The 27,705-nt window shown below is 36.2% G+C and overlaps 1 protein-coding gene across 1 annotated transcript; it reads right to left on the minus strand.

Moving 5' to 3' along the window:
• On the minus strand, positions 1-23,422 carry LOC113226779 (protein numb). Its single transcript, XM_026459518.1, has 8 exons — positions 22,456-23,422; positions 8,420-8,529; positions 7,974-8,139; positions 7,678-7,829; positions 6,830-7,041; positions 4,147-4,327; positions 2,863-3,052; positions 1-2,029 (listed from the first exon to the last, which is right to left on the minus strand). The coding sequence occupies exons 1-8, from the start codon at positions 22,531-22,533 to the stop codon at positions 1,763-1,765; spliced, it is 1,356 nt and encodes a 451-aa protein (XP_026315303.1). The 5' UTR covers positions 22,534-23,422; the 3' UTR covers positions 1-1,762.
• Between the last annotated feature and the right edge of the window lie 4,283 nt (positions 23,423-27,705).

The following is a 27,705-nucleotide window of genomic DNA, read 5'->3' on the forward strand; positions in this document are numbered from 1 at the left end:
TCAGCCCGATCAGCTCATCTCTGGTACCGAAACTGGCTGACTTAACAATAAGCCGAGTAAAATAAAATTAACAGAATAACTTAAAAAGTAACATAAGTACAACTATATAAGAACAACATGTAAGTACGTATGAATTTTGCTAAATGAAAATTAAATAGCAATAAGAATAAAATTAACTCTATCTCTACCCATCTGTTCCTATGACATATTCAAGAATAAAAAAAGTATAAAAACAGATCCACAATCGGTATGTATCCTACAAATTTACAATTATATACAAAAAAGGGAAAATATGTCCAAAACCCTATAATACAATTAAGAAGTATGTTAAGTTTTAAAATACTGCATTGTTCGTTCTGCTGTAAAAGATCGCCACTGGCTCGTAATACTGTCCTTGGACGACGCCTGGCGACGACTTACGTTCAATTCAACTACACAGCGATAGCACATTGATATAGTGTGCAGCGCAGAAGCACGGTGCATTTGGACGAGATAATTTAAGTACAATATTTACTTAGCTACGCGTCAGATATACACAACTCCAATTTAATTAAACACCTCAAATACAACAGTTATATTTTTTTCCATAAATAATCTTCAGAATCTGGTCTACTACGCAACTGGCATCGGAGTCAAAATATAAAAATACTTTTAAGTCAAGAATTTTGTGACTTCGTCGAAACGTGTACACTTTGGAAAATTTATTATAAATATCACCAATTCGCCTGAAAACCACTATTCATTAGGACTTAGAAGTGCAGAACATGTGACATACCTTTTGAAAATAAGTAAATCTACGGATTGAAGAATATTTCTAGATATTCTGTGCCTTCCACTCATAAGTGCATTACCACGTTACACTACACATTAAGACCATTTGTCAATTTCAAAATACATCGAGTTAAAGACTGCTCGAAATACGATTTTAACAATTTAAGCTACAACGTCTCACTCGGTCAATTCGCGAATAAATTTAACTCACATCGATTTGAATTTGTTTTCTGGCCAAATAAGTGTACCTTAGTACAACTTGATTGACCACTTAAATTTGGCTCCTAGTGATAATCACATTTTAGGATGAAACTGGCAAGAACCGGCCCTATCAGCACGTACTAACGATAACCACGTCAAAAATACCATCTCAGCGTCGAATACGGACGTTTTCAATAAAGGCGAAATTCGCGAATAAAAGATTTGAGGACTTAATCACAAGTGCTACTCGTTACACAAAATCGCAAGAATACAGTGCTATTTTCTAATGTTGAAGCTTCGGGGAGTTATTCAATTATACGGAAATGAACGAATGCATTATTAATTTTCTTCATTCTAATCATTTCTAATGTATTATTCGACATTATGATTTTTCCACTTATCACTTCGCTACCGTGATTAAAATTAGCCTAAGGCTTTGACTCAAAGTTAACATTCGGTTAAGGCTACGCCATGACGTTCTATATTATAGAATCATCGGATATTTATATAAAATATGATACAAAAACACGTGCATTTCGTTATAATAACACTCGACCATTTCCATAAAACAGGAATGATTCTTGAAGCTTGGTCTTTAGAAACTAGAACGATACATATGCGTGTAACGATTATTTTCAAGGTAGATTTCAAAGAATTCGAAATCTAAAATAAGTGACGGGCGACAACTACTTCGGTCTCTCGATCTTTTTTGATAAATTTTTGGACTCTGGTGGTGAGCGTAATCGCTCGTTGTCAACTAATTAGGAACAATACTCGGTAGCTCGGGAATTTAAAGGGGGGCGGGAGTAGGTGTGAGGAACGGGTTAGTGGAATGGCCGGCGTAGGAAGCGGCGCGGCCAGTGGCCCCCAATGGAGGGGCTCTAACGCCCGCGATTCGGCCCAGCCAAGCGTCTGGGTGCGGGAGTGCCGCTGCGATGGGTGCTGGGGCCACTGGAGCCACAGGCACAGCAGTCACTGGCTGCTCCTCTGTCAGGGCGCGCAGACCCATTGAAAGTTGTTGGCACATCGCTGCCACTGGATCTTCAGGTTGCTTGTCCTGCAAATAATAATAAAGGCCTATAACTAACTATTTTTACGTAAAATAGAATTTGATAAATGACTTAATTATTTATCCTTATTACTTATTACAAACAAACGTTTTGATTAATTTCATATAGTTATAATAGAAACGAGTGAGCGTACTTCAAAAAAAATTTGAAGAGAAATAATTTGCAATCAGTAGCAACTTAGTAGCAGTAGAGCTCCTTGTGAAAGAGTTCGTCTGTCGGGAAGTACTGCCTTACCTATTTCTGCCACCAAGCAGTCATTACTGCTTGGTGGCAGAAATAAATACTCATTAGTATTAGTATTACTGCGTTCCGATTATGAAGGGTAAGGGTGCTGGTGAAATTACAGGCACATGGGACTTGTCAACTTATGTCTCAGAGTGACGGTGACAATTCAAATCCCTGAGTCGCAATCCAACTGTTATGAATAGGCTTGTCGCGTCTTCCTATTATGTCGTGACTACAGATAGTCGTGCAGTTTAAAAAGTCGTGATTTGTATACTTAAATGAAGTTTTTAAGACTTTTTTGACGTTACGACGACAGACTGACGATAAATAAAACGTCACGATAAAAATGTGAAGACAGATAATCACAGCTTCATACGATTCTGTCGTGCAAATGACAAGGCGACTGCCGCGAACCTATAAATTGCCGTCACGATTTAGTGGGAACATCTAGACACGACAGTCGTGATATGGGAACAGGTTAGACGCGACAGTCATCTAACAATAAATAAAACGTTACGACATAATGGGAACGCGCCCTTACCACCAGGCACACTTGTTCGTCCGGTCACTTGGTATTATAAAACAAAATACCAACCTCGCCATTAATCTCCAGCGCAAGTGAGTCAGATAGGACAGAAGTGTTATTGTTAACCGGCGCTGCTGTGGACGACTGTATGGGTGGCAACGTGGGCAGGCGCGGCGGAGAGCCGAGGCCGAGTCGTTGCCGCTCCAGGTTCGACGGCAGTTCGCTGATGCGGAGCGACATCTGACGCTTGAATGGCGAACTGGAAACGTGCACAATAGACGTAACTTTAGAGTAGGAATTCGTTTGAAACCAACGATATTTATGTATTAGTGTACTAGATGCGGCGTTCCATACACATGCTGTGTTTCACTGATGTGCGGTGAAGACACAACACTTCAATATCATAGATTAATAAGCAACAGATTGCTCTGACTACACAATAACAGAGTAAGGACAATATGAGTAAATAAAATAGTTACTATGGTAACCACATATAAATTTAAAAATATAAAAAAAAAGACTAGACTGCATGGTCTAAAGATCTTTCTTTGCCTTTCCGCAAGGAAAAGTACATAACATCAATAATTTCAACAACTCGACTACTTTTTCTTCTGTTTTTCTTTTGAGTAATATAATAATTATAAATAGTAAGTGGAAGGCCCTGGGTCAAAGCAAAATGTATTATAGTATTGTGCAACTAATAGCGACTTTGCCAGGGGCTTTACATTAATTCCTCAACTATGGATAAATACCATTGGTAAACATTCGATATTATCTGCCTGTCTGGCTCATTCTCCACAGGCATAGACTGTCACGTCTGTCCACGGTACTATGGTACAGACACTCTTTGATAAAATTCAACACTAAAACAAAACACTATCACTATTGATAGTGATTTGTTTGGGACATGCGAATGGTCATGTCTATAATAGATTGAAGTCGTTTGAACGTTCTTTCTTAGTTTGACATTCCCGAGCATAGGGTGACATAGCTGATTACAGATTATCTTTTGAGTTTAAAGATTATTAAGTAAGGTTAATTATTTATCGATAGCTATGCTTTAGAATAGCACCCTTAAAGAACTCAACACACAATCTATGAGATGACATAACGAAAATGCTTACTCTAAAAATATTTTGTAAATAATGAAGCTATAAATTGTGTTTCTATAATATTATTTTAAATGATATTAAAGTACTATAAAGTACTTATATTATAAAGTAAGTAATTTATATTTGATGCTATTTTCATGTATAAAAAAATCATATTATTTATATTAATGAGGATTACACCACTTTTGAGCTGATAGCCTTTAATGTTGTACAGTGACGGGTATTGTGTACATGTACTAACTTGTTGTTAAGATGCGCGAAACCGCGGAAGGAGCCCTGCCTCTCGAGTAGATGCGGCGCGGCGTGCGGCCTTTCTACGGCGAATGGGTTGTGTGCAGTGGGGCGGGGCGGCGCCGACATCGGTGGCACCACCGCAGGGGATACAGTCGCGTCGGCTTCCGACGCACGACGAGCGGTTATTGCTGCAATTACATTTTTTTTTACATAAATTTGTTTTTTACATAAATTGGATTCGACTGTCTTCGTGGCCGACAACGTCGGTAACCGTTAGTTGCGCAGAGCGCGACGGGTGCCTGATGAAGTCCATGCAAACGGGCTGTTGTGGGGTTAGGACTGACGTAGATGGCCCCACGCGGGCAAACTCGCGCAGGTCATAGTACCCTTCTCGTATACGTTAGGGGTCGGTAGAGAGGGTCATTATAATTAAAACTAATTTAGAAAGGTATGGGGTTCTCTTCGTGTTATCATGCTGGAATTTTTCTTTTTGTTTATCCGATCTTCGTATCAATAATAATCACAAACCATCGGAGTATTTTCACAATATCATAGTAGGAAAACATTATGTATGATGTTCAGTTTATTCAGCTTAGTTTGGGACTCGGGAATTTTATAACTAGCACATGTTTGTTGTTTTATGTAACATACTGTTTTTTATTTTAATGTATGTGTATATGAATGAAATAAATATTATTATTATAAAATAGTACATTTTTTATCGAGGGACTAAACGAAGCCATATATACCCGAAGCGGGTAGCCACCTGAGCTTTAGCCAGGTGGTAAAAGGTTTAATAATCACCCTTTTAACATGGGTTTACTTAGTCAGTGACTAACTATTTAAACATTGATTAAAACAGTGTTTAACGCCAGTCTTTGTAGACAAAGTATAAGCACAGAAATAATATTCATCTATAGCAGCACTAGAATTTATTCATTCAGTCATTCGCCGTTTGTCCCCATCTTTTCTCTTTTACGCAGATCCAACAGTGGTTTATTAACAATTTTAAAATAATTAGCAATGTTTTGTTATAAAATAATATACATAAAACAACATAATATTTGCAAGTTGTACAATGCAGTACAAGAATTTGTTAAAATGTTTTTTATTTTTATTTTACCGTTTAAACCTGTTTATTATTGTTATTGGGTAAAGCGTAACGGAACGTAGTTTTTACCTGACCCTCAGAGAGGACTGATAGCGCGTGTGATATTAGTGACAGTTGGTTTCTTTAAAAAAAAAAACTTTCGCCTTTTTTCGTGCCTTTTGTATTTAAATCGGTAAACAGTATCTAAAATGGTTAAAAAACGCGAGGGTGATAATTGGATTCAAGACGCAAAAGTTTAAAGCTATAGAAATAATATTCAAGTCCTTGCCATAAGGGTTATATTTCCAGTGCTTTACTAAATAAATGATGAGGAGGTAATGCAGTTGTACTATTTTTTAGCTACAGATTTTTATCTCAGCATTTAAAATAATAATTCCTAAATACTCCGGAAGAGCACGTAAACTATTACCCAAGAGTTTTATTGATAATATAGCACAAAAACAAAGAATGCAACAGAAAGGAGAAAGCAAAAAACGCAAAGTTGAGAGAGTAATTCATAAATATCTTCTTTTATGTTTGCACATAATTTACTACAACTCTAGCTATTTATTTCAGATTAAGCCAAAAACTACTATTTTACAAACAAAGAAAGAGAGCACCGATATTAAAGAATTGTGTCACCAGGATGTAAGACACAAGTTACTAATTGAAGTACTGATGATCGAAAAATAAATTAAGAAACAAAAGTTGGGGAAAAAGAAATTTGAAATACCATTGTTGAAATAAAAAGGGCATGATTTTGTCCAAATTTTATTAATAAATTTGTTATATCAAACATGTTATTGTGTATGTTATTGTATGAAATTTCTTCTTAGAATATTTTCTATTAATGTAGAAGGCACCTGTGTTCTCTGCATTCGTCGACGTCTATATTCTACATGTTATGATCCGAAGATTTTACTCAATCTGTACCTTTTTAGAAATTTCTCTTCATCGTAATACTCAAATGGATTAATTCGCTCGCGATGACTTCAAACATATCCATATAATCCATATCGTCCATGTCAAAAGAATCAATAAAATTCAAGATATCCATAATAATCACCACAAATAAACGAAAAGACAAAACACGATGGCTAAAACACGCGTTAAAGTAACATCTGGCAGTGGTTTAAATTTAAACAATGTCCAACCGCTGTCCATACCAAAACAATGGTTAGGCGCGAATTTATGGTACTACTTTTTCTAAACATCTGGTAAATAACTACATACCTTAAACGTTTTTGTAGTAAGACTGCGAGGGTTTATATTGGCTTTTAGTCTCGAGGTGAACACTTTACTTTTCACTTCGATTACGAGAAAAAAAAATCGTTAAGAAAATTTATGAAGTTTTCGCGTAATTTTTTTTCCAACCAGACACAGACACAACAATCGCACTAACGCGGGAAAATAAAATTACGCCACCGTCTATGCGGAAAAGGCGTTCTGATGAGGCTGTTTGAATTTGTTCACTTGAAGTAAATTAAAAAATTACGTACTTTTTACACCCTAAGGATTAAAGGACGCCCTTTACTCCCGGTAGGTAAGGCTATATCGACGTAATTTTAGAGCACGAGGAGTGAAAATAAATATTACTCACTTGATTTTCGGAATGATCCCTGCCGAGTAAAGGCATGTGAGGCGGCATCGATGCTCATAGAAACGGCGCACTCTTTATCGCGGCGTTGTTTACGTTCGAGGCAAGCCGCGAAGGCGCACCCAACCGCGTGTGACAATCGCTCGCCGCTATCGCGAGACGCTAGGAACCCGTGGCACATCCATCGCCGCGTTGTGCCATCGCGGCAGATGTAGCTGCAATTGTAATACCAAAATTTGAAATACTTTAACAGGTGCGATAATCATTAGAAATTGTCATCGCGGTACGGTATTTTTTTTAGTAAATATTAACTGACGGGACGAACACGTCGTGCGCCTGATGGTAGCGACACGCCTATCCATAACAGTTGCTGTGCCACTCAGAGCTTTAAATCGCGACGATCTTATGGAAACTGCCACTGCGCCCGTCACCCTGAGACATAAGTTGATAAATACCATGCCCCTGTAATTTCACCAGCACCCTTACCCTTCTAAACAGGAACGCAGTAATGTTCACATTACGGCTTGGCGCCGGAAATAGGTAAGGTAGTACTTCCCTGGAGGAACTCTTTTACAAGGAGCTATACTTCACTAAAATTGTCGCTCGGATACGACTGTTTGATGAATCCTTGATCGATAAATAGCTCGTTAAAAAGCATTTTGGGATATATTTATAAGCTATGGATAAAACTAACAATTATGATTAGAAACTTATCAATAACAATGACAAACTAATGGAGTATTTTCACAAAAATATATGGATATCGAGGTAGAAGGAAGAACATCATGATATACATTGCAAATAAATATTTAGAAATTTACTTTACAAACTGTTCAGTAAAAGATACTAACCTAAAACCTCTCTCGTGATTTCTGTCTGGCGCGCAGAAGGAGACCTTCTCGATAGTCTGATCGACTATTAAACCTTTGGTCTCCTCTTCGACCACTCGTAGACCATCCCCGCTTATATGTAGCACCGCGCGCACGGGACGCCGTCGTGAATTCTGAAGTGTAAAAGTAATGTTGCAATTAAAACATTTTTAATAATTTACTCTCTTGGGCTCGCAAGATTATTTTATTCAGTTACAAGATGGCTTCAAATTAAAGTCTGATTATACCGACATAATTGGTGATGACATAATACTCACTCTAAGTAACTTAAGTGCCTCTTCGCACACTTGCATGCCCCTGGACTCGAAGACTTCGACACAGCCCAGGTACTTAACGGGAAAGGTACAAGTGCCGGCCCTGACGGCCGCTTCGTCAGCGTGCCATTGGTGAGGTCGCGCAGACTCTGGCGGCGAGCCCTTACGTCTGCAAATGTGAAAATAAAAGTAAGATTTTCAAGGAATGCTTCATTTGTAGTGAACTAGTCATTGTAACACGGGTTTTACAAAAGTCGATTTTCTGTTATTAGTGAAGCTACTACAGCCAAGTCGGGTGACAAGGCTACTTACAGGCGGCACACTATACTGACACCTTCATTTCATACTAACTTTGGGAGTTGCTGTTCGGAGAGTAGTCGTTAGATTAAACAACTTATATTGTAAGCATAAGGTAAATGTAGCTGGCAAGCAGTTGTCGGGTAACTTACTTGCGGAAGGACTCGCGGAACGAGCGGCGCAGGCGCTCCATGCCGGCGCGCGGAGGCGACAGCGCAGCGCCCGCGCGCGCCCTCCGGAATGACGATCTTACCGACGACTTCTGTGGTCACAGTCATATAGTATAAGTTATGATGGTGTAATAATTATAGATTACTTATATAATCAAGTCAAGCCGTTGTGGCCCAATGGTTTGGCCTACCGCGTCTCACGCATAGGCCGTGGATTCGAATCCGGGCGCGAACCACTTGAGTTTTCGGAATTTGAAATATACCATGGGATTTTCGGTGAAGGAAAACATCGTGATGAAACCTGCACGTTGAAGAAGTTTCACAACTCTTGGAAAACGTGTGAAGTCCCCAACCCGCATTGCCAGGGTGGCGGACAATGGCCTAAACCCTCGCCTGAGAGGAGACCCGTGCCCGGCAGTGAGAAGTATAAAAGGGATGATGATGACTTTTATAATAATGTAAGAAAACAAAGATTTATATTTATTAATTTGTTGTAGAATTTGATAAGTAGCCTAAAGTCGAGTAATAAAAACAGTATTGCATTAACTCATATAATTAGAGATGGAAAAACTGCTTATTTTTTTAAACGTTTAGAGGCAGCTTTTTAAAAAAGCGTGCTTTTTTGAAAAGCTTTTTCACTTAAACGTTTTTTAGTTTGAAGCTTAAAAAATCGTTCAGAAAAACGTTTAATAGCATAGACTTTTATGTTAGAAAAAGCTTGTAACTTTGTATTGATAGCGAAAAGCAAGAGTAGATCACTAAAGGTTTAAGTTAAGTAAGCTTATTTGTAAAACAGGAGTTTTATTTTTATTTACAAAATTATTATTCACATTGACGAATTAATTTGTTTAGGAAACATATGGTGGGACTTGAAGCTTAGGCAAGTTGAAAAAAATTAAATTGTTGATTATAGAACTGATCAATGCTTACGCTTAAAATAAAAAGCGTGCTTCAGTGCTTATTTTAAATAGCAAACTTTTTAACGTGCTTTTTGTTTAAACGCCCACCTCTACATATAACATAATCACCTATTTTGACATATTTAAAGTGAGAGTTAACAAATAGATTCCTTATTTATTAACTTCATTAGAAATAGAAGTTAATAAATAAACTCTGTAAACCATTGAATGTTGCATTTCCATTAAACAAATCCATAATATAGGTAGAACCTAATGTTATGAGATAGCTATTATATGTCAATTAGGTGTTTACTTTGTATTACTTTAATTGCGTCACCTGCTTGATAATCCTATTGAGCACATAAAACAACTGCAAATACTTAATTCAATTAGTAAAAAGATTACGTAACACACTATTATCTAGCATTTCACGTAGCACACAAATTAACACAACGTTATCGTGCACGAGTACGTCTCAAGCCGAGGAAAGCTCCTTTGATTTGTGGTAGGATAAAACAAGTACATTAAAATCCTCTGCAGTCGCTGCGTCCGCAAATAATTAACAACAACTGTTTAACGTGACGGAATTTTGAGGTATACAATTAAATCTAATGGTTGTAAATAGATAATATTGATAAGATAATATTTATTGCAGTGTTTATTTTATTATTTTTGTCTTCCATACAATGTAAACTATGCGTTGAAACAATTTTATATGAAAAGAAAAGCATATGTTCTCTAATTTTGTAAATATATATATGGGACATGCGAGTGCATCAATTATGTAAACTAATTTCTTTCTTACAAGACTAAAATGTCACCTTATACCCTCAACGGTTCCGACCCCGGCGACACCTTTTTAAAATAGTTTAAACTAATTTGTTTGTCTGTTTTATCGACTAAGAGACTATAGTGCTGAACTATTTAGATTATGAGTTAAAGCTTCATGTACCACTTCCCCTGGTCTTCCTCTTAACCCACCTAACCTTACTTAAAAACCACGCTGCCGTCCTTACAGCACCGCGCAAACGAGTGTCTTGTGTTGGATACAACTAACCGGCAACTAGAAGCAAACATTCTATTTTCATATAAATTGCGGTTGCGGCAATTGGCGACTGTGTCCGACAACCGCAATCAGAGACTGTCGATTTCATATCTCCTCCTCACGTCGTATCCCTCACTACTGAGGGTTATACTCCCCTGCGGAGGATTATGATTCCCCAGCCACACTTTGGTTTGTCTCATAGTAAGTGGTATAAAGATGTATTTAAAGCTTAAGTGAAAAGGTGAAAAGGAAAGGGTGATGGGCCGCTGTCCTTACATACATAAATACAGTATACATCTTCTGAATGACGGATCAAGTCACACTGAAAGAGTTCAGGCGCGCAGCAGCCGAAGGAGCAGCAGCCGGTGCTTCTGTGAACGCTACAAATCTCGCGCAGCCTCACGGCTGCTCGCAGTGCCTATACATTTGATCACTTCAAATCAATTGGAACTTTTTTCTTTAGAAGATATGATTCTAAATGCTAAGTAATACTTTGCACCAATGCTCCTTCGCCCGCTGCTCTTTCAGTCTGACTTGACCCTAATATAGTGAATAGACCAACCGTGAAGATATACATTGAAATAAAGACTTTTTTAATTTAACTGCCTCTGTGGCCGAACGTTTACCATGCCGGACTGCCACGCAGAGGTCCCAGGTTCGATTCCCGGGCCGGGAGAAATATTTGTATTACCTACATTTGTTTCTCTCGTGAGTTTGGGTGTAATTTGTGGTTGCCTATATGTGTGTCCATGGCACCCGCGACACAGGGTTTCCCTAGTGCGGGGCTATGTTGAGTGTGTGTGTTGTTAGAAATTCTTTATTCACTAGTATGACACAAATACAGATTAAATTTAATACAAAAGGAAAAATAAAACATTTTTGTTACATCAGCACGTGCGCAAGCTTCTTAAAGCTTTGGTTTCCTTCCAGTCTAACTAACACAACAGTCAGAACTAACGAGAGTTTTACAAGTAATATATCTAAAATTATAAAAGGTAACTTTCGGTGAAAGATAAAGCACCAACAGCAGTATGTCTCCCTTTATTGCTAGGATGTGAATTCAACTCTATTTAATTTACAATAAGACGGTCCAAAGTGAAAGTGATTGTATTCAACGTTGATAGTACAAAATAAAAAACCTAATAACAAAAGTTATATATTACCTCATAGCGACTACAATAAAGCAAACTCTGGTACAGCCCCCATAGCACGGCTACGCATGATAGTCGCGACACGCGCGATAAAATTGAAATAAGCGCGCGCTATTGGCTACCTAAATTAATCTGATTGAGACAGCCAATAGCGCGCGCTTATTTCAATATTATCGCGCGCGTCGCGACTATCATGCGTTGCCATGCTACAGGGGCCGGACTGGACTAAGTTGTAGTAAACCCTGACAGTGATGTATGGATAGTAATGAAAATTAATTATAATAATAATTATGTGGCAGACAACCTCATTATCTGGTCTCACACTTGGAAATTTATTTATATACTTTATTTCCTAGCAGAGCAGTTCCTTGTGAAAGAATTCGTCCAGGAAAATTCTGCCGCCTTACCTATTTCTGCCGCCAAGCAGTAATATGAGGATTACGCGTTCCGGTTATAAAGGGTGCTGGTGAAATTACAGGCACATGATATTTGTCAACTTATGTGTCAGGGTGACAGGCGCAGTGGCGTGCCTCTCAGATCTTTGTAATTTAAAGCTCCGAGTGGCACTGCAACTGTTATGGACAGGTGTGTAGCTTACCACCAGTCACATGACTTGCTCGTTCCATCACTTGATATTATAAAAAAAAGCTGTGTACTTGGATGACAAATATCCATAGTAGTGACCTGTTTAGCTCTTACAGATTGTCTCGATAAATCATATTTGGTATTGTAAATGATAAATGTGCACAAACGTTTGTAGAGCAACCCCTGGAGTTTCTTGCTCATTCTTCTCAATCTTGCCAAACCAAGTAGAGTTTAATCAATATGACAATTTCAATATGCATACCTATGAAATAAAAGTTATTTGACTTTAGACATAAAATTTATATCTTTTACAACGAAGTATTATTCATAAATTATGATACAAGCCTTATCAAAGTTTTTGCCACTATATCAATACAAAAATAAATCACAATTCATGTGAAATAACGTATTATTCTGCCCTTTATAAAATTACTAAGTCGAAGGACTAAAATATTTAGTTATATTAAGAAAATTATATAAGTTGTCGCACAGAATGGCCAGCAAGTGAATAATATAGTGTTTTTAATCATTCAATTACCGAAATTAAAAGAAACAGATAAACGCCTATTAGAAATGAATGAGTAATGTAAACAGTAATCGTATCTTAAAAATCCTACTTTAGAAATCTCTAACATGTCTCTAAATTAAATATGATAAAGGCGAGATGGAACTACATGCTAAATCATATGAAAGAAACAGACAGATGTACTATCCTGGGAGCGTTCAAGCACCATTAACCAATTGTGTCAAAATGAGAATAATTATACTTTTTTCATTAATTTTACTATTGATTATACTTATTGCGTCGTTTTGTAATATCGGCAACTTTTCAACCATACTTTACAATTTGTCGTACGAAAAAATTATATGTCATGTCTAGTTATTATCATTGAAATGAATAAGGTGAGTTTTAATTTGATAACATACCTCGTACGTATTCTCGAACGTATCTCGTATTCGTACATTTTCATTGATTGCATTAAAGTAAAATTTGGCACCATTCAAAAGTGTTTTTATGATTTTCGCTAAATCAATAAAATTATTAAAATGGTTAAAATTCCATTTAAAAATTGCAATAACATTCATGCCAATAATTTGTCAACAATACTTTAAAGATTGGAAACTCGAACTAAAACATCCAAAAAACGCTCAATAGTTAATTAATAGTATTTATTTATTGACAATTGGCTATATAGCCTAAAATAACAACAAATAATTATAAAAATGAAAATATACTAAAACTTAAACGAAATTTCTTAGAAATGTAACAAATCTAAAAAAAGTTAGTCACGGAGTAACTTTATTTCAATTGCTTAACTTTGACAGCTGAGACCACACGCGTGTAAGGCGAATAACACGTCATGATGCGATTTTACTATGAAAGAAAAGGTAAACGAATTTCGAATGGGGAACGTAAACTGCATGGACAGTGAATTGTTTTTGTGAGGTCATAGTACGAATTTGACAGGCAATCCAACTTACAGGCTTAAATAGGATTGCTGTAAGAGCTTATGGTAGGCCCCCTGAAACGTTTGGGCGTATATGTCGGCCTAACGCATAGCTTTAAATCGCCAAGATCATAGGGGCACTGATGAGGCACTACGACTGTGCCTGTCACCTTGGAATATAAAGCAACAAGTCCCATGTGCCTATAAAATAATTCATAAAATAATAATTATAATAAAATATTAATACATAAAATAATAAACAAATTCTTGATTAAAAAAAAATAGCCGCAATGATGTCTATTATTGTATAACACAATAATAGGTAATTATGATAAAAATAATTAATTGAGTTGTTGGTCATTACTAATTAAACATATGAATTATATTTTACTGGAAATATGGTATTGGTTTCGTGTGGTATTACACCTGTAAAACAGCAATCATTAACAAAACAAGGTCATTTGCGTAGTTATACTCGTATATCACTGACGTCATGTATTTTTTATCGTTGTGAAGTAATGTATAATATTCTGTATAATAACTGCCTCCGTGGTCGAACGGTTACCATACCGGACTGCCACGCAGAGGTCCCCGGGTTCGATTCCCGGGCCGGGAGAAATATTTGTATGGCCTACATTTATTTCTCTCGTGAGTTTGGGTGTAATTTGGGGTTGTCTATGTGTGTGTCCATGGCACCCGCGACACAGGGTTTCCCTAGTGCGGGGCTATGTTGAGTGTGTGCGTTATTATTCAAACTGGGATTTATAAAATATATTAACGTCGTGGAACTACTGAATGTAGTGTGTCAAAATTCTAAACATTTTACCGTTGTTATTTAAATGGTATCCAAATTTGCAGTTATTTTTTTAAGTGACAATGTACAGACTTTGACATAAAAATTATATATACTCAGCTTCAACTATAACTTTATAATATTTATTTTATGATACTAAGTGACGGGACGAGTAAGTAGTAAGTGGGTCTGGTCATAAGCGACACGCCTGTCGATAGCAGTTGCAGTGCCACTCAGAGCTTTAAGTCGAAAAGATCTGAGGGGAACTGCCACTGCACCTGTCACACTGAGACCTAAGCTGTATAAATAACCTTTAGCATAAAGTTTTTATTTCACTATAGTTTTAAACTTAATGAATGGCAAATTTTGATTATCAACCGGAATGTTATAGAAGCGGATACATAGTCCCTTAAATGCCTTCAGCTCCGGTACCTATCTGGAAAATAGGGACGGTGCTGTACGTGCACCCGGGGCGGCTCACCTAAGGCACTAGCCTTACAGAGAACCGGATGAAGTGCGTGCAAACGTGCTGATCCGGGATTAGGACCTGACTTAGACGGTCCCTGTGCAAGCTAAGCTAGCTTGCACAGGTCATAGTGCCCTTCCCGCATAACCAAGAGGTTGATAGGGAGGGGCACTATAAACAAAACTTATGTAGAAAGATATGGGACTGTCCCTTAAATGAATGTGTGATTGGGAGGCCTTCCTATAAATTAGTAATTATAGTAGCCACTGCGCCCGTCACCCTGAGACATAAGTTGACAAGTCCCATGTGCCTGCAATTTTACCAGCATCCTTACCCTTCAAAATCTTATTGCTTGGCGGCAGAAATACGTAAGGTGGCAGCACTTCCCTGGACGAATTCTTTCACAAGTAGCTCTACACTGCTACGAAAATATACTATAAAATATATACTATATATTTCATAGTATCTACTTTTCGTGATAAATATACACATGCAACTTGAGAACATATTATATTTAACAAAGTCCATCAATTAAAGGTCTGAAGCAATTTATTACATTTACAAACATACCTACATTAGTTAGGTATGCAAATAATATATTATACCTACAGATTACGTTGATTACGCATTATTGTGAACCCCATGAGAATTTTTCACAGATGGACAAGGACTGATAAAAAATCCGCGATAAGTGCATATTAAACCCAGGCAATCGGCAGTGTACCCTTGGCAACCATATCGTGACCATTTGACAAAACCACACACCATGAAATGCGCTTTTAAGAGGACCACGCATGGTCGATTTTTAATTGAAGCTTGGCGTAGTATAACCCCAACCTGTTGTATTGCATAATACTTGAACAAACCCCTATAATTATTCGCTATTACTATATTGCAACGTTATGGGAACATTTTCTCACTTAGTTAACATACGGCCAAAGGTGTCAGTTCAGTGTGAAAAACACACAGAATTAGTGAAGTTGCATTAATTGAAAGTGGTTAACATTTTGGATATTTCTTGAAGGATTGTTTGAATTCAATATTGCCGTATTCTAATTTGGATGAAATTAAGGCGATATTAGCACATTTAGAATGAGTGACCCAAATAAAATTTCAACATTTGGATTCCTAAATTTGAACTAGTGACATTTTCAAATTATTTAATTTATTACTGTTGAGGTATTAAAGATAATTGTTTTGTTAGTCCTGAAAAATAATGGTGAAACATTCAGTTTTATAACCTTACAAATTGTTTCTGCTGTTTGTAAAAAAAATATGTTAATTTTTGGAACGAAAACGGCTCAGAAGGTCGATTTTTTTTTCATTTTTATTCACAACCAGTGAGCATAAATAATAGAGAATATTTTCATTGTTCACAACACCCGAATCGAACGTCAAACTGTCGTATTCGAAACCGAACCGAAATGATGTCACACCCGTACGATTACTCGACCTTCTCGAGCGGCAAACTTTACCAACGTTATTCAGAACAGAGTTATCGAATGAAAGTTACCGAACGTTCTATTGTTTACAAAGCAAGAATCTATGGAAATCGCTTATTATTTTAAATAAAGTCTGGATTTTGTTCAATTTTATTATTTTAATGCAAGACTTATATAACTTATACGTTAAAGGAATTTTGTTAATTAATTTCACATTAATTTATTTATTATTGAGACGAACGTGACTGTACGATATTTATTTATTTATTTACTTTTGTTTTGATGTCCTAACTGTTATAGATTTTAAGACTTGGTTTTTCACTGTCCTGTGAAGGTGGAAGCCTTTAATCAGTGATTTATGACTATTGTTAATGATTATTATTGTTAATTTTATTATTTGGAGGTATTGGACAAGTATAATTAATAATAATAGTATAACTTGTATGCCTTGATGGTAAGTCGTGGCGATCATAAGATAAATGTTAACATCTTTATTGTACCCATGATGACGAATAAAATGATTTAATTTGACTAATGGATTCCTATATTTTAGGCCTTTAAGGTCTTAAAAATGCATATAAAAGGATTTTCATTATTCTTATAATCTATTTCACTGACTAAACGTAAACGCTGTTGAATAACAATATCGTATCCGAATCCGAATCGAACGTTTAACTCGGAATGTTTTGAATAGCTCGGAAAGCGCCCTTCGATTCGAGAACGATATTCAATTGAACGATTCGGTTAAAATATCGAAGAATTCTGAATCGGGGTCCTGGCCCTGTGTGACCTAATCTAAAGACGCATGAGTCGAACGAAGCTTCATACTCGACACTGTGTTTTAATTTGGTCAGGTATTACTTATTTGACAGTAATTGTATCTGACGGATGTCAGACCAGAACGAAAGTAGACGCCTGTTACTAACTCATCACTTTTTCGCTGATGGTGCTGGCGTGTTGTCTTTGCAGATGCAGATTCACTAAATGCGTCGTTTACATACCGACGCGGGAGTAGATTAATCAAGCATTTTGAAAGAGATCCATATAGTGAGTCTGGGCTTTTCGAACTTTAATTGGTCAGTTCCAGCTTAACAACCTTATGAACAATGATTTCCAAAGTCGTTTTAGGGCGCGTGTACACGCTCAGAAATTCGACATGTCTGCTACAGAAAAGATGACAAGGTGAGGTGCATTATTAGTAAACGTCCGTTTACTAATAATGCACCTCACCCCGCCCCATACAATAGCGGCAGAGCGCGTCGTGTCGGGGATAGACAAGATTTTTACTTGTTCGGCGCCAAGGCAGTGTACACAGTTCGTGTGTAGAAATGATACGAATTCTTGCATAGACACGGCGACTTTTCTTAGCGTGGACACGAGCTCTTACGGTATAATAAACTATTTTTTATTTTTTTATTATATTTTATAAGTCTATTTCATTCTAAAGGTGCGTTATACCCACCTATAGAAATAGAAGCTCTATTGATACACTATGATGCACTTGTCATTCGCTTACCATAAGAAAACGCTAATTAAAAATTAACAAACCCGATGCGAAGGAAGGCTGCTGTTTGTTATTTTAACTAATATTTTCAATGGTCTTTTACAAACAAAAAGTAGAAAACACGTCAAACGAGACGAAATTGTAATAGCCAATACTGTCTACCAGAGCAACAGCACTGTCTAGTAAACACTGTCTCTTTCTCTTACAAAAACGTATAGGAAATGAAACTATTTTTACGGATTTAAATCGCGTATATTTGTTTTTTCAAACAAACCGACGTTTCGGGCCCTTTACAGGTCTCATGGTCACGGTTGACTGAGGTGATACAATCTTCAACCAGTTATGTCTAATATTATGTCTAATAAACCACCCTATTTTTCACTATAGTTACAATAGTTATTAATTAAATACCTTATTTTTAATTTTAAAAAGAAACATTCCAATTTACGCTACAAATTGCTTGAAAAAAAAAACAAATATACACGATTTAAATCCGGAAAAATAGTTTCATTTCCTATGTGTAACAATCGCGAAAACCTAAGAACTCGAAAACCGTATAGTTTTAATATCTCGAATTCAAATTTTGATACGTGTCACTGTCAAATGTGGAAAGATATAGGAAAATATTCAGAAAAACATGATGGAAAATTTTCAATGATCCTACACTATTAAATACAATTAACTTAACATGTAGAATTCGAATAAATTTTTGATAAAGCTCTTATATTTTTTTTAGTACTACACTACTTTGCGCCAAAGTCACAGAGAAAGGTTCGGAAACGGATCTAATTAAGTATATACCGTAGTTAATTAGAATCTAAATCGATGATTGCCAATGAAGTCTATAAGGTCGATAGATAATGGACCCTCAGGGGTCGACTCCAACCCGCAAAGAATCCATGTCAGCAGAAAAAAATTGGGGTTGCTTAAGATGTAAATGGAACAAGAATGCTAGGGTCGGTGGACTAAAGCACATAAGTGAAAAACCAACGTCTATTATGTAAATTAATACATTTACCGTCTGAAGCACATAAAGTCAAATTCATTTGTTATTTTATTAATATGTAAATTAAATTGTAACGTTTTTTCCAAATTTATCATTCTCTTCATATCTTCCAACATTATAAACAATAGAAAATATGCAAAAAATTAAGCATTTTTTAACTAGTAACCCTAGTGATCCTATCAGGTGGTGACTGAAAATTTGGCTCTTTCCATAAATAGAATAATCAAAATAACACAGATAGTAATGCACTTACATAATACTGCCTCATGATGGAGCTACAATTCACGTGTGAAGTAAAAAATAAAACAAAGACCTACGGAACGTAATGAAGATATGGAACTACATTCGGAGAACTATGATTACGTGCTTCAAACATGAAATTCAAGATCAAAAATGGAATGACAATCATTCTCGGTCGACGAGCACGTCAGCAGGTTCCGGCTACAGTGAGACATACCTGTTACCTAATAATTACCTATATTGAAAATGTCATATGAATGAGTCAGGCGTTTAATAGAATGGAATGATCTAAGTTTATTGTTTTTATTTTAAGTAATAATTTTAATAGATTATGTTCAATTAATAAATTTAACATTAAATATACATTACATTTTTTTTATTTGATTATATTAATAGACAACATTTTGTAAAATATATGATAGATTTCATGTTAAATATGCGCTATGTTTTGTGGCAACACATTATACTCAAAACTCTGTTCCATAGAAGTGTACATCGCTGTGTTTCAAATATATAAAAAATTAAGTCTGCGTTTTATTCTTTAACAGATTATTTAAAATTACAAATAAGTTACTGCACTGTTAAGTCACTAACCTATCAAAATGAGTAGTACAGTCAAAAGCACGTCAAGCTTGACACTGTACTTTGGACCGTTCTTATCGTAAGTGGCATAGAGTTGGATTTAAATGTTAAGTGTCAAGCTTGACGTGCTCTCAACCCTGTAATTGAACTGAAATTGTAAAAATTGAAAATTAGTTTTAGCCAAAACATGAAAAATTTACGGAACTCTGATGAAAATGACCCTGCAGGATAATGACTCGCTATAAATCAACGACATCTATCTACTAGCGTTTGTCTTTGCTATTAATACATATTAAGCAAAGACCCGTAGCTATTGATGTTATTAATAAATATCTAGTATTAGTAGCTAGTGATAGGGGGTTCTCAATTCTCAGTGTTTTTTTTATTTCCCCGACCATAGCCCATGGTCAATGAGTTCTGTGTTCAATTATACGCAATAAAAACAAAGTATTTAGTATTATTAGATTAAGCGTATTTGTTACGCGTTTTTCTGCACATTCACGAAATACGACACAATTGAGCTGCCCACGTTCAATTTTATTAGTCTTCACGATCGTTCGTGGTAATGCGCCGCCTGGGGACATAATTTGCACACTTGACTGCCATTTTCATCTGCGGTCTTTAGATTTGTATTTGTGACATGTTTCCAAAACAAACACGGCCGAAGAAGTTTCAATTATTTCTCAAGAATAGTTTGTACCTACTATACTAAAAGATTCAGAATAAACAATTGAAAGTCGGTTTCAGTTGTTTGCCAGCTAATTATTTTCTTCGATGCTTATCCATGTCAATGCTCGTTGGTGTCTGTTATATTTCTGCATTAAAAAAATACTACACGTACATAAATAAGTAAAAGTCAACAAATACAAAAAAAAAAAGTACAGTAAACGTTTATAAACAGTAAGAAAACAAATTTTTTGAGCTTTGGCTACGAAACCATCATCTTACAACTATTTAACGAACGCTATAATAGTCGTCACAAAATAAGAGGCACCTTACCATCGCAAGGTCAATAAATGAAGGGATGTAACTAAACATATCGGTAACCATAAAAAATTAATATAATAATTAATATTAATAACCATTTTACTTTTTTTAACGGTTCTCATGAGAGATCGATTCGAAATTTTGTGAATTTGCGATCGTTTAGATTATTTTTCGAGTCTTTTGTTTTCAGTAATAGATAGAACAATTAACATTTATTTATGCAATATAGAGTTCAATATAAATTATAAGCAAGTATTTTAAATGATTACAATGACAATCTGTAGGTAGTAGTTGTTGTAGTGCATTATTTAATCAAAGTTCACAAGGACAACCTGAAGTTACCTAACTACCAAAATTCCCAAGGAAAACAAAAAATACTTCATAGTTGAAATATTTATTCACTTTCATCAGAAGATGAGCCAAAATCATCAATTGGCTAGCTCAATATAGTAATAAAATTTGCAAAGACGAAAACAAAAAAAAAATTCTGCCTTTAAGGTTCTGATTACTGGGTTGTTTTGAACTTTTGTTTTAATATTTAAATAAGCCAATATTTTTTTAAGTGAAATTTAAATGACTCTGTGAAATTCGGCGATTAATTGGTGACAACAGGATTAATAAAAAAAAAAATATTGAGAACCAACTGTTACGACGTTTTGGACTAACTCAAAATTGCATTTAATTTTGGAATTCGTACGAAAATAATACTTGAAGTTTGTTGTATCAAATTATATAATGTTTCACTAAAATTAATGTAATTTTTAAAAACCAAACAAGTTAATAATTATTTGTTTCGTTGATTGTATTCATGTTACATAACATCGTCTTTCTTAGCTGTCAAATTGGACTTCTTAAAAAGTGACGACTATAAAATAAACACAAGGAAAAATTTTTGGAAATATTGTTTCGCGACTTACTTATTTTGAGTTTGACATTTGACACGTTTGGATCCGCCTCGAAGCGGCAAATCGTGCTTGGATGCATATCGCACAATATTGGTAGAGGTAGTTTTGTTTTACCAATGAATTTTATAATGATCAAGATAATTATAAAGATAAAATATCAATGATTATTATCATTTCGAACTCTGATTCAATGGCTTTGGTTTTAGTAACGCATTTTTATTATGACATCAGTCAGCGTCTTTGTTGATATCGATAAAAAATTCATAGTTAAAGTGGTCAAAAATTTTTTCCGTGGTTTAAGTACACAAAATATTAAAAATGTTGTTTATTACTAAGTACCTACTCACAAGTGAAAAACAATGTATTCGAGCAGATTTGAAATCAAGGTTGTACCTATTAATCACTCAAATCTTATAGAAGAGTTCCACTCAATGTCCAAGTGACAAGAATACAATTGTAATACATTTACCAACACATGCGAGTCAAGTCAGACTGTACATATGTATCAGGTAGTTTGAAGACAAGGCCTTCACTGGACTTTACCCTTTTTTACAGTGCACAATTGACTTAATCGATATTTTACTTGGAAATAGCAATTCTTAGAACAGAAAGAGCTGTTCTAAGTATTGAAAAGAATCCTTCGATAATGGTAGTCGTCTATACACCACAACGTATATGATGTAGACGATATTGTTCATTTGATCTTAATTTGGGCGAACGTAGTTTGCTTAATCTTATATGTAAATACCACCAACAGGAAAACGACAAAAAAACAACCAACATGAGCAGTTTACGATTCCACGTAAATAATTATGCAAGCAGCAACGGTTTCTGATCATAGCATGCATCAGAAATAGGTGTGTTGAGTACGTCAAACAATAAACGAAGCCATAGCCGGTTTATTCAATGAGTCAGTGTATGTTTTATGCGGAATATTGATGAGTGCAATCAAATAAGTGTCTAACCATTTTGAGATCAGCATTCTGTGTTTGAGCCTGGGCCCGGTCCAGGGGTTCATGGGGCGATGATCCTTGGTTTCCCATCTTGAAGTTGAAATTTTAGAAATCCCAAATAAATCAGGTCACGCACTGCACATAATATATCATTCACTTTACGAATAACGAATTCAAATATTCTATGGAATTTGTTGAAAACATGAATTTTAAATGTAACAGATACAAAACTCCATGGATGAACACTGCACACGTTGCCCTATTTTAATGTATTGTTCTCCTCTGATAACTACACACTATTCGTAGCACAGTAAGATAATAATTTCGACGATGTTGAAACTCCGCAAACATGGTATAGCCCAAAACAAATAATTTGGAATGTTGTAACCTTGGTGTCTTGCGTATAAAAAACTTTACGTTGGCGTTAACAGTTACACTGGTGCCTCACACAATAAGTGGCTATCACTACACCGACAATTTAGCAGAATCTCAAAAATTTACAGACCGGTCACTGCTGCTCGTCAACTTTGATGACACAAATCATAAAAAAACTTGAAATAAAAAATTCAATCCGCTCATCTAAGATGCGGTAGTCTACAACACGGATCGTGTGAATTCGTTAACAATAATTCTTAAAACGGGGGGTCAACTTTTCCCACAAACGATGAATAAACGCAGAGAGGCGCATTGAACCCGGCAACCGGCGGGGGGAGAGAGGTTAGGTAGGTAGCTGGGAACGACTGCCGATGCCAGCTGAACGTTATTTTTTCCCACAGCATTGTTCTTTGGACCGTAGCGAGTAACGACTACAAAACTAAGACACTTTTTCTGAATTTACACAAATAGTGTTAGTTTTAGCACTGAAATCCATGTTGACTAGAAAAATTTTTTAGGAATGTGGCAGTTAGTGAACTGGTTGAGGCGCGCGCGCGCCGCGCATGGAGCGGCCTTTACTGTCGTACTGACTGACTGTGAGTCGTACGCGACGGCGCCTGGCGTGCGGTGAATCGCAGAAACCCTGCAGTGCTGCCCCGTCCCTTGCCTCGCCTCACCCCGCTCACAACCGGTCCTTTGCTTTGCATTGTCAAGATTGAAGACCGGTGAGATCATCATTTGGACAGCCAGCCTTTTAATTCGGTTTCGATACAAACATTTTGATACAAGTTCTGTAAAGTAAATAAATGTTCGAAGTAATTCAGCAGTTATAAGGTCTTGTAACGGATGAAAGGTTTAAATGTGTATTATCCCTAATTAATTGACGATAATCGTTTAATAAATATTACCTATTATAAAATCACAAGTATGTCTATCTCATTTCAATAAAAGTATGAATGATCGGAGATTGCAAGGATCATCTTAATCATTATTCAAGAAGGTGAGTCGTGTAAAACGAGTAGAAGAGCTTTGGAAGTCCATTTACAGCAATGAAAAAGTCGTGCATCAAACTGTTACATCAAGATCACTCACGATCGTGATGTCGCCATATGGAGCACATCTTTCCGAGGAGAGTTGTAAGCATGCGCCGGAGCAACAGCTGGATCGAGCGCGTGCGAGTGGGACGGACGCAGGTGCAAATCGCTCCCCGCTTTTATTGGCGTCCGATGCTGAACATATGTCGCGAATGGGAGGCGTATTTTGAGAAAGAAAAAAGAAAGAGTGCATTAGCTTATTTATAGTACGAGCACGCTTCCAGTGCCTTTCTCCTCTTTGTCTGTTATTTGGTAACTGGTACAAGACAATTATTGAAAATGTACGTTTTTGTTATATTGTTTTTGTATAGTAAAAGCATGAATAACATGTTCATTCGACGCAAATAATGGTAATATAAACGAAAAAATATATATTAATTACATTTAAAATGTTCTCATTGATCTCAAAAATTCTTGCGCTTGCGCCGGTGATACATGAAATTGATTTTTTCTCTCCCAATATTGAGTCATGGACTGACTCATCGCATACTACGGCAGCCCGGATTGCTCTGTGTTATTAAATTTATTTTATTATTATATACATAATAATGACATAAATTTTTGACATTACACTAATAAACGTCATGCTTCCTAGCTTCCTTGAAAACTTTTTGATTTACCTCGTATCATAACTTAAAGTACATCTAATTACCTACCGAAAATTAGATATTATGGCAGGAAGGAAATCTTAAAAGCGGCAATAAAATACTGCAGCCTAAACCCTCTCTTCATAAGAGGATATTGTTTAATGATTTAATAGAATATTACCAAAATACTGTAAAAATTTAAGATAATGGTAGAGTGAATTCGCGTTGTGGATGATAATGATGATGACTGTAAAAATGATGATGAACAAAATAGTAGGTCAGTGATCTCCATATGTTACTACATTTTAGTTTACAAGCACTTAACTACGTGTATAGTTGTAAAAACGTCATAAACATAGTAACGACGAACGACTGTAACAAACTAACTAGGCATAACACTTTTATAAGCGTACAAAATTACGACTGGCTTCACTAATCATGAATATGGAGTTTATGACACCCTCCGAAAGGAAACCTTAACAAAACTTGTGAATGGGATAAATGTTAAATTCTTTATTACATAAGAGTATGCAAGTAACGGTACAGTCGGCACACATGCTTTAGTAACTTTGATACGCCTCTTATGACAATAGTCGGTATTGCCATAACACTGGCAATGGAGTCGTACTACTGTTGATTACGAAACTGACCTCATCTATTGTACATAGCTATACACTTATAAGTGATTGTAATGATACGGCCGAAACGTTCGATCGTATATAATAGCTGTAGTAGTACCCTTATGGTTTAACCTATCACCTCTCAAGCGTGGGTTCCAATCCGGGCTGGTACCTCTGAATTTTCGGAACTTTGAAATATAAATTGAAATTTACCATGAGGTTTTCGGTGAACGAAATGCTAAATTCTATAATATGCGCTAAATTCTCGTCTGAGAAAGACCCATGCCCAGCAGTGGGATGTTTGAATGGGTTGATGATGTTGGATTGTATCTGAGTTAGTATTTTCAATATTTTGATGGTTACCTATCAGTGACTACTCAGACTTGAAATGACATTTTCCAGAAATAACGTTTGGTCGAAATTTCATAACCTCGAAAGTAATTTTGAGAGGAAAATGTTTTTTCTTTCAAACCTAACTTTATCTAACCTAACCAAACCTAATCGTGTCTTTGCGATAAACATTCAACATATCCTGAAAGAACAACTGTTTCGTTACAATTCGATTTTCGGTGTAATGAAAATTCGAACAAACGTAATTTCGGACAAAACAAATTTATATGCAAGTGAAACGCCATATATAAACAAGAGCATTTTATTTTTAGGTGTACGAACCACAGTTCGTCACAATGACCTTAGAAAGTGTAGAGCGTAAAGACAAGCAATCAAGTCGGATATTTGAGGTTTCGTCAAACCTTTTTTTGAACAAACTAAATAAGGCCCGTGATTAAGGTATATTAACATAATTACACTAATTTATGCAGCAAGCATGTCTCTCATATCGTCCCACATTTACTTTGCGATGTTAATGTCCGTGTGTGATTCACGTGTCTTTCGGACTCTTAATAAACATCGTTGTGTTTGTTCTCTAAGTAACAAGATTCCTCCTAAATATCAATGCAAGCGCTGCAATTAAATTGTAGGTGCTTAGGTTCACAATATTATAACGTAGACATCTATTACAGAGTTTTGCAATTTCGCTTGAACGATTTTATACAAAATGCTGGAAAATGATTTTAAGACTACGAGGCTTACGTTTTTTTAATTAACCTCGAAGCAAGACCTATGCATTTGTTATTGCAAATTGTAAAACTGAAACACGGTGTTATTCACTGTGTAGGAAAATGGTAGTCGTTTCGAGTGTTCCGCTACTCGTGTCGGGGACGTTGTCCCGGCGATGACCGTAAAATTGGCGGCTTGATTGTATCCCCTGCGTCCATTTCCGCTAACTATTTCATCCCATTCAACGCTTCACCGTTATCACGACCTGATTGTTTATCCAATAGTCGGAGATATTGTATTATTTATTCAAATCAAGACTATTGTGAAATTTCAGACTATATAAGTAATTTACCGTATATTCGCAAAAGTAGTGACTCAATTTCGTAATAATTCCAAATTATGATTGCGACTTTTAAATGGAAATTAATAAAATATAAACATATTCGTTTTAAAGAAAACTACAGATATTAATCATCCTCGAGGGTTTCGACCATAAACCGCCACACTGCCCCAATGCGGTTTGGGGACTTCACACTTTTCCGAGGGTTGTAAACCTTCGTCGACGTGCAGGTTTCATCACGATGATTTCCTTCGCCGAAAACCTCATGGTAAATTTCAAATTACATTTCGTACATAAATTCCGAGAAACTCAGAGGTGCCAGTCCGGATTTGAACCCACGGCCTCCGCTTACGAGGCGGTCAAACCATTAGGCTACCATGGCTTCTACATTATTAATGATGTTTTGAACTTGCCACACAGACATCTTTTATCAAAAATATATCATGGAAGCATTTTTTATTAGACGTGAAATGTGTTAATGAATACTTGATGTCAACAGAAAACATTTTAGCAATTTCCTCAAAAGTTATCTTATTGCGGAGACTTTGTACGGGTAAACGTACAATATAAAGGCGCTCAACTGCTCACATAGCGAAACAAAAGCAGAATAATAATATGTACGTGTAACAATACGTAATTTTGCAACGTTTACAAGGCGTGTAGACACGAGAAAAGCGAAATATGAGACTCATTTGTAAAAGACCAGCTATTTTGTTCGCAGGAAAGAGAGCAAAAGTACTTTAGTTTACTGACCAATAGGCCGTCAAAGACTGGCTCATGTAGGTTTTAACGGTTCACCAGTATGTCAATCGAAACGTGTTTAAATACAAAATCAATAAGCAGTCTATGTTTAGAAAATAACGGTGTGGCACCGCAAGAGAACCCTACAAGGTTTGTGGGTACTTTATTTTTCATAACGGCTACCAGTACACTGTCCTTGGTTATCATAAGAACACAGTAAGTTGAATACAAATCTAGGAATATTATCGAAGTCCAAAGGTTAGTCACGTCGGCAGCAGCGGATGTCTGGGCCGTGTGACCTGACTGCTGATGCCGTCTTTCAATCATTTTGCACCATTAGTTACCGGGTATCATTCCGACTGGACGGTTATTTAGTACGTTCAATCTTACGCGGAAATAAAATTTAATGACTAAGATTTTAATAGATCTTAACACTCAGTGCGCAC

The sequence above is a fragment of the Hyposmocoma kahamanoa genome, unplaced genomic scaffold (assembly GCF_003589595.1).
Source record: "Hyposmocoma kahamanoa isolate Upper Pololo Valley unplaced genomic scaffold, ASM358959v1 202, whole genome shotgun sequence".
NCBI lineage: Eukaryota > Metazoa > Arthropoda > Insecta > Lepidoptera > Cosmopterigidae > Hyposmocoma > Hyposmocoma kahamanoa.

Excerpts from the sequence above, each read along its gene's own strand:
- LOC113226779 (XM_026459518.1), bottom strand. The coding sequence starts at position 22,533 with ATGGGAAACCAAGGATCATCGCCCCATGAACCCCTGGACCGGGCCCAG. Across the intron at positions 7,830-7,973 it reads AGGCACTTAAGTTACTTAGA|AATTCACGACGGCGTCCCGT; the intron begins GTGAGTATTATG and ends TTTACACTTCAG. Across the intron at positions 4,328-6,829 it reads GGGATCATTCCGAAAATCAA|CAATAACCGCTCGTCGTGCG; the intron begins GTGAGTAATATT and ends ATGTAATTGCAG.